This window comes from Lagenorhynchus albirostris, chromosome 2 (genome assembly GCF_949774975.1).
Source record: "Lagenorhynchus albirostris chromosome 2, mLagAlb1.1, whole genome shotgun sequence".
NCBI classification, from domain to species: domain Eukaryota; kingdom Metazoa; phylum Chordata; class Mammalia; order Artiodactyla; family Delphinidae; genus Lagenorhynchus; species Lagenorhynchus albirostris.
The window spans coordinates 69,752,215-69,765,918 of record NC_083096.1 but is presented as its reverse complement, the minus strand read 5'-3'; the positions used below and the strand labels follow the sequence as shown (position 1 = coordinate 69,765,918).

Sequence of the window (13,704 nt, the reverse complement as noted above, 5' to 3'; positions counted from 1 at the left end):
AATCATAAAGGAGAAAATTTTACAAAAGTGGCCACTCATCTACACTGATCCTCTATAGCAGCAGTCCCCAACCTTTTTGGCACCAGGGACCAGTTTCATGGAAGACGATTTTTCTACGGACCGGTGCGGGATGGGGTGGGGAGGGGTCAGGCGGTAGTGCGAGCGACGGGGAGCGGCAGATGAAGCTTTGCTCACTCGCTGCCCATCTCCTGCTGTGCGGCCCGGTTCCTAACAGGCTGCGGACCGGTACCGGTCCACGGCCCCAGGGGCTTAGGGACCCCTGCTCTATAGGGTGGCTCCCTCCCTGTAGGAGAACCAGTATTTCCCTCACCATTCTGAGTAATATTCCAGAATATCAGAGTCCAGACTAACCCCTTAAAGACCAGAAGGAGGAAAATTTTTAATTCATTTCCTAATCCAAGGTTTATTTTCCTAATACAATATTTATTTCTCCTTTTGTCCCAGGAGCTACCTTTCTCCATGATGACTGACAATGGGATTTTCAACTACTTTCAGAGGCTCCCTCATGTACTCAACAGTACTATCCCATCAAAACCATGGTCTGACGTTAGTGTGTTTCCCAGAATTGAGTTTTCCGATCAATTCTGTCAGGTTCCTTTTTATAGCTGTTTTAGGACAATTTCCATGAGGGCAAGGACTCTGCCTGCCTTGTGCACTACGGTATTTCCAATGCCTGAATGTAGTAAGAACTCCATAAACACATGAATTGTGTATGAATGAGCCCTTCCTTTGAAAAACGATGAAGCTCAGGCCTACACGCTCTTCTTTCAGTCTTCTCAACCTTAGCTTCTGATCTCTTGTGAGAATTACTTAAAGCAAGAATCAGCTAAATTGATAATTTAAAAAGAAACTTCTCTAAAGAAAGTTCTCTCTCCAGAGATGCAACTATGCTTACAATAGAGACAGCTGTCGTGCATTATGAACTCTGCTTTACAAAGCGGTCTAATAAGGTGATTTTCAAAAAAAAAAGGTAAGATGCAGATTTAAGGTGACAGCTTGTCTGATGCTTACCTAACTCATCAAGATATTCCTTTATTTTAAAAATATTGATTGAGCACTTACTTTGTGCCAGGCATTACAGTATTATTGTATGAACAAGACTGACACACAGTCTCTACTGTGAGCTTACAGTCTTTCAAGACAATTAAACAATAAAGTGTGATGTGTTGTTACCATAGGGGAAGTATTCTAAGGCTAGAGGTCTTCTGCCTGCACTTGAACAAGAGCAGCTCTGCACTGATCATTTTTATATTTTGAGATTCCAAGTGAGATTTGTTGTTGTTGTTGTTAACCTGGCTCCAGTATTACAAAAAGTTTGAAAATTACTGCCATATATATATATATGTATATATATACACATACATATATATATAAAAATTTATTTATTTTTACCTATTTATTTGTGACTGCATTGGGTCTTTGTTGCTGTGCACAGGCTTTCTCTAGTTGCGGCGAGCAGGGCCTACTCTTCGTTGCAGTGCGTGGGCATCTCATTGCAGTGGCTTCTCTTGTTGCGGAGCACGGACTCTAGGCACGCAGGCTTCAGTAGTTGTGGCATGCAGGCTCAGTAGTTGTGGCTCACGGGCTCTAGAGCGCAGGCTCAGTTGTTGTGGCGCATGGGCTCAATAGTTGTGGCTCACGGGCTTAGTTGCTCTGCGGCATGTGGGATCTTCCCGGACCAGGGCTTGAACCCGTGTCCCCTGCATTGGCAGGCGGATTCTTAACCACTTAGCCACCAGGGAAGCCCTGCCATATATTTAATGTGAATTTCATTCTGAAAATCTATTATGTGAATGAATGAAGAGACACTGCATATATAATTACAATCACCCTATAAGCATTACTATCCTCCTTTTATAGGGGAGAAAATGCACAGAAAATGTCACAGAGTAACTCTCCAAAGTCTTTTCCCCCCCGCAGTTTTACTTCACATAGTTTACACATGTGTGGTTAAGAATGCTTAAGATCTACTCTCAGCAACTTTCAAACATACGATACCATTTTATTAATTATAGTCACCATGCTGTACATTAAATCCTCAGAATTTATTCTTTTTATAACTGAGAGTTCGTATCCTTTGACCTACGTTTCCCCATTTCTCTCTCCCCCGTCTCTAAAGTCTTATGACAATTAAATTGCAAGCCTCATTCCGAATCTCTGCACTCTACCACACCACAGGGCCTACACCCTAAATGGAATAAATCTTTATTTCTCTAGGAGAAAGAACTCTAGTGAGATATTACAAGCTTTGCCTTACCCTTATCCAATATCCAATATTTCAAAGAAAGAAATATATAGCATGCAAATAAAAGACAAAAACCACATCATCATCTCAGTGAATAAACAAAAAGCGTTTGGGAAAAAAATCCATATCCATTCATGATAAAAACCTTCAACACTAGGAAGAGAAGGGAACTTCCTTAACTTGATAAAGGGCATCCACGAAAAGCCTACAGGTAACATCACACTTAAGGAAGAGACAATGCTTTCCCTTCTAAAATCAGAACAAGACAAGGTTGTCTCATCTCAACACTGTACTGGAGTTTTCAGCCATTAGAAATTAAAGTTGTAGATAGACTATAGAATTGATGATTAATGGGATTTGATCCAAAATTACTGCCATGGGTTGGAACGATTAACACTGCAACAAGATATGTAAGTTAAGGCCAAAAATAATGTGCTTAGGTTTGAAAATCAACTGGAAGATACAAATTTCGCGAAAGGATTACTGGGTACCTACTGTGTGCCATGCACTAGAGATAAGAGACATGATTCCTTCCTAGATGAGTTCATTCCAGACCCAAATACCTCAGCTACACTAAGGCAAGTCTTCCCGTGACCTCTAAACTCCTTTGGCATTTATTAAGAATTTTCTAATTCAATTGTGTTAACGGTTCAGGGCTGAGACTGTATATACTTTGATTCTCCACGGTTCCCAACAATTCTCAGGAGTTTACTACCCTCCTAATGGATCACTGCATTGGCCCCCCGCTATCTCAGCTGAACTACAATAAGTTAAAGAAGTTTATTCGAAGCCGAAACATGTGAATCGCGCGTTTTAGGATGACAGCGTCCAGAAGAGCGCCTAGAACTGCCTGAAATTGTAACAACTCTTCAAGTGTCCGGAAGCGTTTTCTGAGATTACGTCTCTGAGCATGAGCGGAAGTCACCCTTTGAGCAATCTGCGGTTTAATTATATTCAGGACAGAGACATCCGTTTCCATTCTTTTCTTCTCGTTGCACCCATAAGCAAGTGATCAGGTGACAAATTTCTCTTCGTTACTATAAAATAAAGATCGTATTCAAAGAAGTTTCAAGGCAGCCCAACTCCCCATCGTCCAGTAGTAAAGATGGAGGCGCCCTGAATGTAAACTGCAGGTAATACCACTTCCGTGTTTCTCTTGCGCCCTGGTCCAAGATGGCGGATGAGGCCACCCGGCGTGTCGTGTCTGAGATCCCGGTGCTGAAGACCAATGCCGGACCTCGAGATCGGGAGTTGTGGGTGCAGAGACTCAAGGAGGAATATCAGTCTCTTATCCGGGTCAGTTGTGCTTCTACTGCCAACCGCGTCGCAAAAGGGTTGCGGGTAATCTGGTGTCCTTAAGAATAGGCTCCGTGTGGAAGCCGCTTCCGGTTTTAAAGTTTAACTTTACGAATTCATAGATATTGGACGACTGCGGGGCTGGGGGACTTAGGGAAGCGCGGTGGGGAGGAGGTGCTTCCCAAGAGACTCAGGTTAGGAGCCACGGTGGCGCCAGACTTTCTGACTGAAAGTAGCAGTTATTTGGGGGATATGCCGCCCCGGAGAATGACGTGTCCTCCTGGCCCCAGGTGATTGCTCTCCTGGATGTAGAGGAGGTGGTCAAAAGGAATTCCTGGAACCCTAAGTCCCAGTCCGCGTCTCTCCGCTCCCTCTTTCACTTGTCCTGAGGGAGGAATCCACGTTAGAGCTGAAAATTCAGGTAGATATTAGTTGCAGAGAGACAAGGAGCTGAGCTCAGGGTTAGGAACGAGCCATCTTCTGAGCTAATCTCCCTTCTGTGGAAGGAGAAGAAAATTTGACTTTCTTGCGGTGGTCTCTGTTTCAAAGGCTAGCAGCTTTCCTGATGCATGTATTCATTCACTAAAAAACATTTATTGTACACCAAGTACCTAGGAAGGGCATCCAAAGCCGAATAAAATTGAGCCTACGGAGGTGGACAGAAACATATCATGATAATACATTATGTGGAGAAACAGGGAGAAGGAGTCTGAGAAATTGCTAAGATGTTTTGAAGCAGGAGGTGAGATACCGAAATCCAGCTTGGGTCTGGTCAGGGAAGGTTTCCTAGAAGAGGCAATGCTTGAGCTGAGGCTTAAAGGGTGAACATAAGTTGGCCTGATAAAACATGAAGGTAAGAGAAGAACATTCAAGGCAAAAGGAACAGCATGAGCAGTCATAGAAGCTAGAAACACCATGACATATATGAAGAAACACAGGTAGATCAGAGTTGTTAGAGCATCAAAGTGTGGCAGGGAGTGGTAGATAAGGCTTGACAAATAGATTTGAGCACTTGAATTTTATCTTGGAGGCATTAGGATACCTTTAAAGGATGTTAAGCGGAGGAGTAACACGATGAGATTTGGGTTTAGATCAGTCACTGGCAGTAGAGAGAAAAATAGAATTGACAGGGATAAGATTGAAGTTAGGAGGCTGTCATTAATCTAGGCAAAAGAAAGATGATGATCTCTAAACTTGGGAGTTATGGTGAAGATAAAGAGGAGAGGTAGATTTTAAAGAATATTCAGAAGGTAAAATCAGCAGGACGTTGTAAAAGATTGGTTTGTAGAGTAAAGGAGAAGGAGGGTCAAGGATGATTCCCAGGTCTTTAGCTTGGGTGACTGAATGCTAATACTGCCAACTGAGATTGGTGCAGTGGAGAAACAAGTCTGAAAGACTAGAGGGAAACGGACTGCCAAGTTTGAGGTACCTGTGGAATGAAGGTAGAAATTTCAATACACAGTTGGATAATGGAGTTGAAGCTTTGAGAAAAGCTCTAGATTAAAGATAAAGATTTAAAAGTCATCAGCATATGGGTGCTTAAGAGAGGAAGTAATCACACACTTTTCTTTTGAGGGAAGGGGGACTGCCCTTGACCTCAACACTCCCCTCAAAGACCTCACTCTCTTACTTTTAGTACGTGGAGAACAACAAGAATGCAGACAATGATTGGTTCCGACTGGAGTCCAACAAGGAAGGGACTCGGTAGGCAGACCCTCTTGGGAGGTGTGAGGGTGGGGATGCCACATAGCTTGAGCATTTTGGTGTCCCAGAGCCCACTGCTAGGCCTTTCCTGCCCCTTTCTGGTCTCCACTCCCACAACTCCAGAGTTCCCCAATTCCCAACCCACGAGTCTCCCAGGCTGGTGACCTAAGCCAAGAAGATGTCATCTGAGTATTAGAAGAATGGGAAAATTGCACTGAGGTTTGGTCTGTGTTACAGGTGGTTTGGAAAATGCTGGTACATCCATGACCTCCTCAAATATGAGTTTGACATCGAGTTTGATGTGAGTATGATGGAGTGGGAATTATGGAGGTTAGTAGAACAGGAGGGATTAGGTGATTGTTAACAAGCTAACGAGGAGGGACCAAAGATAACTTTTTAAATGGGAGGGAAAAGCTGAGGTTTGAAACAAGCATAGGTTATAGTTATTCATCTCCATGTCCAGAATCCTGGTGTGTGACTGCTGCTTGATGAGTTTATAGAACATTTCAGTTCAACCAAGAAATGTGTATATCTGATTAGATTAGTTCCTTTCTATTCTGATTCTGTTTTATTAAAGCTTTATAATTCTTCCAGATTCCTATCACATATCCCACTACTGCTCCAGAAATCGCAGTCCCTGAACTGGATGGAAAAACAGCAAAGATGTACAGGTAGGACCGAATAGGAGATGGGAAAAGGTCAAAGAAGGCCTTGGGGAAGAACTCTTTGAGGCAGGAGTTTTCCCAGAGTCTGCAGGCCTAGAGAGACTCCAGGTCTCCCTCTGCCAAGCCTGGGCAAAGCACTTAGCTGACCTTGTTCTCAATTCCGATCACCAGTAGTCTTCCTGTGCTCTCAAGAGCCTGCTGTGCTTTATGGTATACCTTGCATGTCAACACCTTCTGATCATCTTGTCCCTCTCATAGGGGTGGCAAAATATGCCTGACTGATCACTTTAAGCCTTTGTGGGCCAGGAATGTGCCTAAGTTTGGACTAGCTCATCTCATGGCTCTGGGGGTAAGTTTGGAGTATTTGGTATATAAGGGGAGAAGGGGTTAGGTCCTGAGTGGTATAAGAAAAGTAACTGAGAGTAAACAAGGAATAACAGTGTTTTCCTTTGGGCGTGCTCTCCTAGAATATCTCTAGGAAGGAGCTTCTGATGGAATAAGAGGCATTGATTGGGTGGTAGTAATCTCACAGGATCTCCCTTGTATTGCAGCTGGGTCCGTGGCTGGCAGTGGAAATCCCCGATCTGATTCAGAAGGGAGTGATTCAGCATAAAGAGAAATGCAGCCAATGAAGGATCAATCCACTGAGGCAGGACAGAGGGACCTTCCATAGGCTACGTTCCTGTTTTCCTGTGCATCATTCTTTTTACTCATCTAACCACTTCCCCCTACACCCCTTCACCCATAATTGTTACTAAGTATCAACAGTTGCAGCAGACACTGCTGAAAAAAACAACGGTATTGCTGCTGAATTTCTAAGTTGGGCTACACAGGAAGAAGAAAGACTAGGGCCTTGAAAAACCAAAAGGCAATTTATATCCCTTGTCCAGGTGGAGCAGTGTGAGGTCCTGGAGGGATAGGGGGTGACTGAAAGTGGGTACATAGTCTTTTTGGTTTCTGGAGATAACTCATCAATAAAAGCTGCTTTCTCCTGTGGCTTGGCTTGTGGTTCTCATTGGTGGCTGTTAATAGAGGGTGAGCAGGCTTAGGGTCAGCAGGCTAAGACCCAAGGCACATGTACAACTATACTAGTTCGGGAGGGAAGGGGAAATGGAGGATGCTCTGTTCTGGAGCTGGAGAATGAGAGGAAATCCTGACTGCTCTCCCTGCTGCTGAGATCTGCTTTTGTCCTTTAGCAGGGAGCCTACCGCTTTGGCCTGCAAGATGCTTGACGACTGGTTTTGCAGGGCCAGTATTCCCTGCCCTCCAGGAATCTTCCCAACCCTATGTGGATACTTCACTGGTCTGTGGGCTGGACCCAGGCCCTGCATTCGCACCCCTGCTCCCTGGGAAGGATCTGTGCTGCAAGCCGGGGGGCCATACTACGATTGTCAGATCTATATCCTTTAGAGCCACGGGGTGGGGAGATGGGACTCTACTTTAGGGACTTGCTTTGGAGCGATGGTTTAAAGACAATTCTTGCCAAAGCTGGGAACTGGCGGTCCTAAAGTTGGCTGTGTTTCCATGGTGTCGGCAGCGGAGCCTAGGGGGCGGGTTCACGCAAGCGCCGAGGAAGCCGGTGGGCGGAGTCTGAGTGTGGGTGCGCAGGCGCTCTGAGAGACAGTGAAGCCGGCGGCCGGTGGCCGGGCGGGACCAACAAAGATGGCGGCGGCCCCTGCGGTGGGAGAGATCTGGGCACTAGCTGCGGCTAAAGCTGCAGCCGGGCCCGCGGGGGCGCTGCACGAGGGTAGTAGGGGGTGGCCCTGAGCTGGGGCCTGGCCCCGGCTGGCCTACCCCGCCGCCTCACCCGGGGACAGGTACGGTCCGGGGCGTTATGGTGTGGGGGTGCCGAGGGAAGACTGTTCCAGACCCGAGAGATCGCCCACCCCAAAAGCAGAGGTGCTGGGGGCCCGGCAGGCCTGCGAGAACTGGGCTGGAGGGACCAGCATCCGTGGATCGTGTAGAATATGCCGCTGGACCCCGTAGCCAATCAGCAGCCTCGGCCTTTCTGCCCTCGAGGGGGGCGGACCCGGTTGAAACCTCCTGTGGTGGGAGATGTGCAGAGATTAGGGGTCAGGGAGTTAGTTCGTCCTCCCTCCCCGCCACAGCCCGTGAGCCCCAACACCACTTTGGAGCTCAGAGGTGGGGGAGGGAGTAACCTTTTTAGTGTGCTTCATTTGCAGCCAGGAGGGGCAGGGGTTTGAGAATGGAATGCTGTCCTTGGGGCTGTTATACTTGCATCCACACCGCTATTTGACCAGAGGTCCCAAGTGACCCAGAGCACATCCCACTTGACTAGGCAGGTATGGGGGAACCTTCATGAGCACCTAGATTATAAAGACAGCCGAGATAGGAACTCTTTATCATTGGCTCTCCAGTAAAGCAGATTCTGCAGGAAGGGCGTGAGGAATGTAGAAAGAGTCAAAGCCCTGCCTGCTATCATTCATTCATTCATTTACTCAATGGATACTAAGTGTTTACTTTGTATCAAACACTATACTAGGCACAGGGGATACAATGATTGATACACTAGACATGGTTCCTGCCCTCCATGCATGTAGCTAGTATGGCAGCCTAGGTTCCCACCTCCCTCCATATTCAAACGCTGATCGTCTCTTCTCCTCTCAGGTCCAGCCTGTGGTGTCCACAATGCCCCAGGCTTCTGAGCACCGCCTGGGACGGACCCGAGAGCCACCTCTTAATGTCCAGCCCCGAGTGGGATCCAAGCTACCATTTGCTCCCAGGGCCCGGAGCAAGGAGCGCCGAAACCCAGGCCCTGGGCCGAACCCTGTGTTACGACCTCTGCCTCCTAGGCCAGGTCCCCCTGAGGAACGGCTCAAGAAACTGGAGCTGGGACGGGGACGGACCTCAGGCCCTCGTCCCAGAGGCCCGCTTCGGGCAGATCATGGAGTTCCCCTGCCTGGCTCACCACCCCCAACTGTGGCTCTGCCTCTCCCATCAAGGACCAACCTAGCCCGTTCCAAGTCTGTGAGCAGTGGGGACTTGCGTCCAATGGGGATTGCCTTGGGAGGGCACCGCGGCACTGGAGAGCTAGGGGCTGCACTGAGCCGCTTGGCTCTCCGACCTGAGCCGCCCACTTTGAGACGTAGCACCTCTCTCCGCCGCCTTGGGGGCTTTTCTGGGCCACCCACCTTGTTCAGCATACGGACAGAGCCCCCTACTTCCCATGGCTCCTTCCACGTGATATCTGCTCGGCCCTCTGAACCTTTCTACTCCGATGACAAGATGGTGAGGACTTGCCAGCACACGCCTTCCATGCCCATGTTCCTCCATGCCTCCAGCTTTCTTGCCATCATATGGCTTTCCTTTCCCCTTTTTGCCAAGTTCCTTTTTCACCCCCTTCATTTCAGTAGTTTGGACTCTCCTCTCCCTTATTTAAGTAACTTTAAGCCTCATAGACCCTTTCCAGGGTTGTCTGTGACTCCCCAGAATGGTGTGCCATTTCAGTCCCCAAGGAATAAACCGTTTGGAATTCTTTGGGTCCCCAGGCCCTTACCTTCCCTTGCTGTACCTTGTCTCCTAGGATGCTGCCTAGGCCTAATTAATCTCTGGAGCTGAAGAGGGGCAGGCTCAGAACATCTGAGCTCGTGCGGTTGCCCATTTCCTGAGCTAAGTGAGCTAGGCTGATTGCAATTGGAGCCGTCAGGAGAGGGTGCAGGAAGGGGCCACGGGTGCAGGAGGGGGCCTTGGGGGTAGCAAGGTGGGGGTGGGGAGCAGCTGGGCAACCATGCCAGTGCTTGGGGAGTTGCCCCAGGAGCTGCATCGCCGGCTAGCTGGGCAGAGGAGTAAGTGGGGAATAGGTGGGACAGCCATGGCTGAGTCCGTGGTACACTCAGCTGTGTTAGGCTTACTGCTCATGGCCATTGAGGTAGGGAGACCCTAATACCCAGTGACGGAAAAAGTGTAGAGTTTGGGGGTGAAGGATGGGGTGGGGAAGGCAGTGGGCAGCATGCTGTTGAAAGGTTAAAGCGCCAGGTGGGATATATGGGAACGTGCTGACTGTACTCTGACCTTCCAGGCTCATCACACACTGCTTCTGGGCTCTGGTCATGTTGGCCTCCGAAACCTGGGGAACACGGTGAGAGCCATTCTCCTGTCTTTTCTAACAGGAATGTGAACTGGTGTTGGAGGCAGGCATGGGGAGGGAAACTTGGGGAAGGACAGCACTGAAGTTCTCCTAAGGCTTCCTAGGCACTGGTCTGGGGAGGTAATGGCACTGTCTTTACTGCTCCCCAGTGCTTCCTGAATGCTGTGCTACAGTGTTTGAGCAGCACTCGGCCTCTTCGGGACTTCTGTCTGCGAAGGGACTTCCGGCAAGAGGTGCCTGGAGGGGGCCGAGCCCAAGAGCTCACTGAAGGTGGGGCGACAACGCCTGCTCCCTTCTTTCAAGTCCTCTTTTCCCCAAACCCTTGTAGGTCCATCTGCCAGTGCCAGTGGCCCCAACCCTGAAAGCTGGCAGGTGTATCTGTTTTTCCCAGTGCCTGATTTCCTAGAGGTTGTTTTCTACCTTCTAAGCCTCCTCTTGCTTCCCTCTTCTAGTCATTAACCACTGTTTCCCTTCCCCACTCCCACCCTAATAGCCTTTGCAGATGTGATTGGTGCCCTGTGGCACCCTGACTCCTGTGAAGCTGTGAATCCTACTCGATTCCGAGCTGTCTTCCAGAAATACGTTCCCTCCTTCTCTGGATACAGGTGGGAGAGCTGGAGGGTATGGGATTTCTCTCTGGCCTTGTCTGGGGGTAGCGCCAAGCAGCATCATTCTGAGCCTTGAGACACTCTTCATCCAGGAAGTGGGGACAGGGGTTAGTGACTGTGGACTAGGCAGGGGTCAGTTGCCCATGTTCTTTGTCTGACTGCAGCCAGCAGGATGCCCAAGAGTTTCTGAAGCTCCTCATGGAGCGGCTGCACCTCGAAATCAACCGACGAGACCGCCGGGCTCCGCCAGTCCTGGCCAATAGTCCAGCTCCCTCCCAACCCCGCCGTGGAGGGGCTCTGCTAGAAGAACCTGAGTTAAGGTAAGGTTGCTCCCCTCCTTCTCCTCCGCAGTAGTTTATCAGCAGCATTCATCCTTCACAGAAGTAAGCTAGTCAAGATTGAGGATGTAGTGTCCAAGGAAATACTTAGCTCAGAAAATGGTTTGAGAAGCAGTGCAGAAGTAGGAAGAAGGCAGGAGGAGGAGGGAGGCTGAGGGGCACAGATGGAGGCAGAAGATAGTGCTATGGCTGTCACCATATTGACGGAGGAGGGGATAATTAATTTACAAGGTACCTAAGGGGTCTGAAGCCAGGTGGAGGAAGACGGCATGTTCTTCCCTTGTCGACATTCCTTTCTTTTCCTCTCACCTTGGATTTCCCTGGAAAGTCTTCTGAAGCATTACTCCTTTGTCTGTTTCTTGAAATTTAGAGAAGGAGCTGGGGTATGGGTGGGGTACAGGGCTCTGTGGATCATTTCAGTGGTGTTGGGGGTGCCCGGTGTTCCTGCTGTCTCATGGGTGCTCCCCACTTCCCTTGATCTGTCCTAGCGATGACGACCGAGCCAACCTAATGTGGAAGCGTTACCTGGAGCGAGAGGACAGCAAGATTGTGGGTATGGAACGAGACAAAGTGATGGGGAAAGTTAGTGTGTGGGGGATGCGGGCTTGGCAGAAAAAAATCAATCCTATCTAGGGGTGTGGGAATAAGACTGGATGACGAAAATGTGGAGAAGTTGTGAGGGGTTTGTGAGGAGTGTCGGTGGTGGGAAAGGAAGCGTCAGGCAAACAGGTGGGAAGAGATGGGAATCCAAGGAAGCATCTCAGGCATCCCACAATGACTGTTTCTCCTGCCCCTTTGCTTCTATCTAGACCTGTTTGTGGGCCAGTTGAAAAGTTGTCTCAAGTGCCAGTCCTGTGGGTATCGCTCCACGACCTTCGAGGTTTTTTGTGACCTGTCCCTGCCCATCCCCAAGGTGGGATTCCAGAAGATTCCAGGGGTGGATGGGACATGGGTTCTGTGACCCAACCCTACCCACCCCCAGTGTGGGAGGGAACCCTGTGGGTCTCTGGAGCAGAAATGAAGCTTGGATTAATTGAGAAGCGTTGGAAAAGGAAATTCAGAACATGCTGACCCTTCACTCTCCTTTCCCCCCAGAAAGGATTTGCCGGGGGCAAGGTGTCTCTGCGGGATTGTTTCAGCCTTTTCACCAAGGAAGAAGAGCTAGAATCGGAGAATGCCCCAGTATGTGTGGGTTCACGAGGGATATAGTACGGGTGGGAGACCTGGGGGGGCTCCATAAGGGTAAAAGTGGTTGCATGATGCCTTAGTATGAAAAATAACACTTATATATGTCTGGGTTTGTGTAGGAGTTTCAGATATGTCCTGGGATTCCCAGGGCAGAGGGCAGTGGCCCAGAGGATACAGAAGTAATAGAGAGCATAGTAAATTTGTATGTGAGTCAGGGTGTCAGAAAAGCCAACGGAGGTGAGGAGCACGTTAACCTTATATTATTTGACATTTACTCAGGTGTGTGACCAATGTCGGCAGAAAACACGAAGTACCAAAAAGTTGACAGTACAAAGATTCCCCCGAATCCTCGTGCTCCGTATCCTAATCTTCAAATTCTTATTTCTCCCATTCATTCTTTTTCCTCATTCCCCATGTTTGCAGAGGTTGGACATTTGGGAATTCAGTTTTCCTTAGGAAAAGCCTGCCACTCCACCTTTCCCTACCAAGCTCCCCATGTGTGTTCAGGGAGGGGAGTGGACAACATTCAATTCCTCAGCCCTCCTCAGAGGCCCTCTGCCTCCCAAATTCTCCTTAACCAGAGCTTAGATCTTAATCGATTTTCCGCCTCCCGGGGCTCCATCAAGAAAAGTTCAGTAGGTGTAGACTTCCCGCTGCAGCGACTGAGCCTAGGGGACTTTGCCAGTGACAAAGCCGGTGAGTCTTGTAGGGAAGGTCCTGAGGAGCTCCCATGAAGGGGAGGGAGAGAGTGGGAGTGGGGCACAGCTCTGACTGTAGAATTTGGTCATCTCTAACCCCGAAGGAAGCCCCGTATATCAGCTGTATGCCCTTTGCAACCACTCGGGCAGTGTCCACTATGGCCACTACACAGCCCTGTGCCGGTGCCAGACTGGTTGGCATGTCTACAATGACTCTCGGTGAGAATAGCCTCCTATTCAACTCCTGCCCCATTCCCGCTGCAGCCCTGACACCTTTCCCTAATACGGAGCTCCAGGAGAGCACAGTGCCTGGTAAAAGGCGGGCGGTGGGTGTGTGTGTGTGTGGGTATGGGGGCGTCTTTCCTCATCACTACCGGGATGCTGTGAGGTTGATCATGTGGGGAGGGGGGAATATGCAGGAATGATCACACCTCCTTCCCCATCTCCCTTCTTCCTAGTGTCTCCCCTGTCAGTGAAAACCAGGTGGCATCCAGTGAGGGCTACGTGCTGTTCTACCAACTGACGCAGGAGCCACCCCGGTGCCTGTGACATCCCCTTTAAGCCCTGGCACCTGTGAAACCCTTTCAACACCCTCAAGCCCCCAGGCTCCCCATTTACCTCAGAGACGTCTATTTTTGTGTCTTTTTAATCGGGGAGGGGGGAGGGGGTGGTTGTACCTCCCATTATTTTTTTTATTAAAAAATACCCTTCTACCTGGAGGCTCCCCTGTCTCCCAGCCCCATGTACAGAGCTCCCCAGGCCCCTGCCCGTGTACAGCCCCCAGACCCTCTACAGTCTCACTTTTTTTTGTGAATAAATTTATTAAGAAAAAA

At 49.1% G+C, this 13,704-nt stretch overlaps 2 protein-coding genes across 5 annotated transcripts; both read left to right on the top strand.

The window, feature by feature from the left end:
- The first annotated feature begins 2,368 nt into the window (after nucleotides 1–2,368).
- Nucleotides 2,369–6,927, top strand: UFC1 (ubiquitin-fold modifier conjugating enzyme 1). Of its 2 annotated transcripts, XM_060134970.1 has the most exons (7): nucleotides 2,369–3,282; nucleotides 3,440–3,562; nucleotides 5,199–5,266; nucleotides 5,504–5,567; nucleotides 5,861–5,937; nucleotides 6,190–6,280; nucleotides 6,483–6,927. In XM_060134970.1, the coding sequence occupies exons 2-7, from the start codon at nucleotides 3,440–3,442 to the stop codon at nucleotides 6,561–6,563; spliced, it is 504 nt and encodes a 167-aa protein (XP_059990953.1). In that variant the 5' UTR covers nucleotides 2,369–3,282; the 3' UTR covers nucleotides 6,564–6,927. The 2 variants fall into 2 exon arrangements, with proteins under 2 accessions (XP_059990953.1, XP_059990943.1); XM_060134960.1 differs by having other exon boundaries at nucleotides 2,375–3,562.
- Nucleotides 6,928–7,064: 137 nt separating this feature from the next.
- On the top strand, nucleotides 7,065–13,704 carry USP21 (ubiquitin specific peptidase 21). 3 transcript variants are annotated; one of them, XM_060134712.1, is made up of 13 exons: nucleotides 7,065–7,748; nucleotides 8,560–8,919; nucleotides 9,971–10,030; nucleotides 10,189–10,309; nucleotides 10,533–10,644; nucleotides 10,812–10,967; nucleotides 11,474–11,538; nucleotides 11,795–11,898; nucleotides 12,081–12,167; nucleotides 12,453–12,531; nucleotides 12,762–12,869; nucleotides 12,976–13,090; nucleotides 13,330–13,704. In XM_060134712.1, the coding sequence occupies exons 2-13, from the start codon at nucleotides 8,581–8,583 to the stop codon at nucleotides 13,418–13,420; spliced, it is 1,437 nt and encodes a 478-aa protein (XP_059990695.1). In that variant the 5' UTR covers nucleotides 7,065–7,748; nucleotides 8,560–8,580; the 3' UTR covers nucleotides 13,421–13,704. The 3 variants fall into 3 exon arrangements, with proteins under 3 accessions (XP_059990695.1, XP_059990677.1, XP_059990685.1); XM_060134694.1 differs by having other exon boundaries at nucleotides 8,560–9,180; XM_060134702.1 differs by having other exon boundaries at nucleotides 7,065–7,753; nucleotides 8,566–9,180.

What these genes read in the sequence shown, in the direction of transcription:
- UFC1 (XM_060134970.1), top strand. Translation starts at nt 3,440, where the DNA reads ATGGCGGATGAGGCCACCCGGCGTGTCGTGTCTGAGATCCCGGTGCTG. An exon ending in AGTTTGACATCGAGTTTGAT is followed by an intron (nt 5,568 to 5,860) that starts GTGAGTATGATG and finishes TAATTCTTCCAG; the next exon opens with ATTCCTATCACATATCCCAC. An exon ending in AAAACAGCAAAGATGTACAG is followed by an intron (nt 5,938 to 6,189) that starts GTAGGACCGAAT and finishes TCCCTCTCATAG; the next exon opens with GGGTGGCAAAATATGCCTGA.
- USP21 (XM_060134694.1), top strand. Translation starts at nt 8,581, where the DNA reads ATGCCCCAGGCTTCTGAGCACCGCCTGGGACGGACCCGAGAGCCACCT. An exon ending in TCTACTCCGATGACAAGATG is followed by an intron (nt 9,181 to 9,970) that starts GTGAGGACTTGC and finishes CTGACCTTCCAG; the next exon opens with GCTCATCACACACTGCTTCT. An exon ending in CTAGAAGAACCTGAGTTAAG is followed by an intron (nt 10,968 to 11,473) that starts GTAAGGTTGCTC and finishes GATCTGTCCTAG; the next exon opens with CGATGACGACCGAGCCAACC.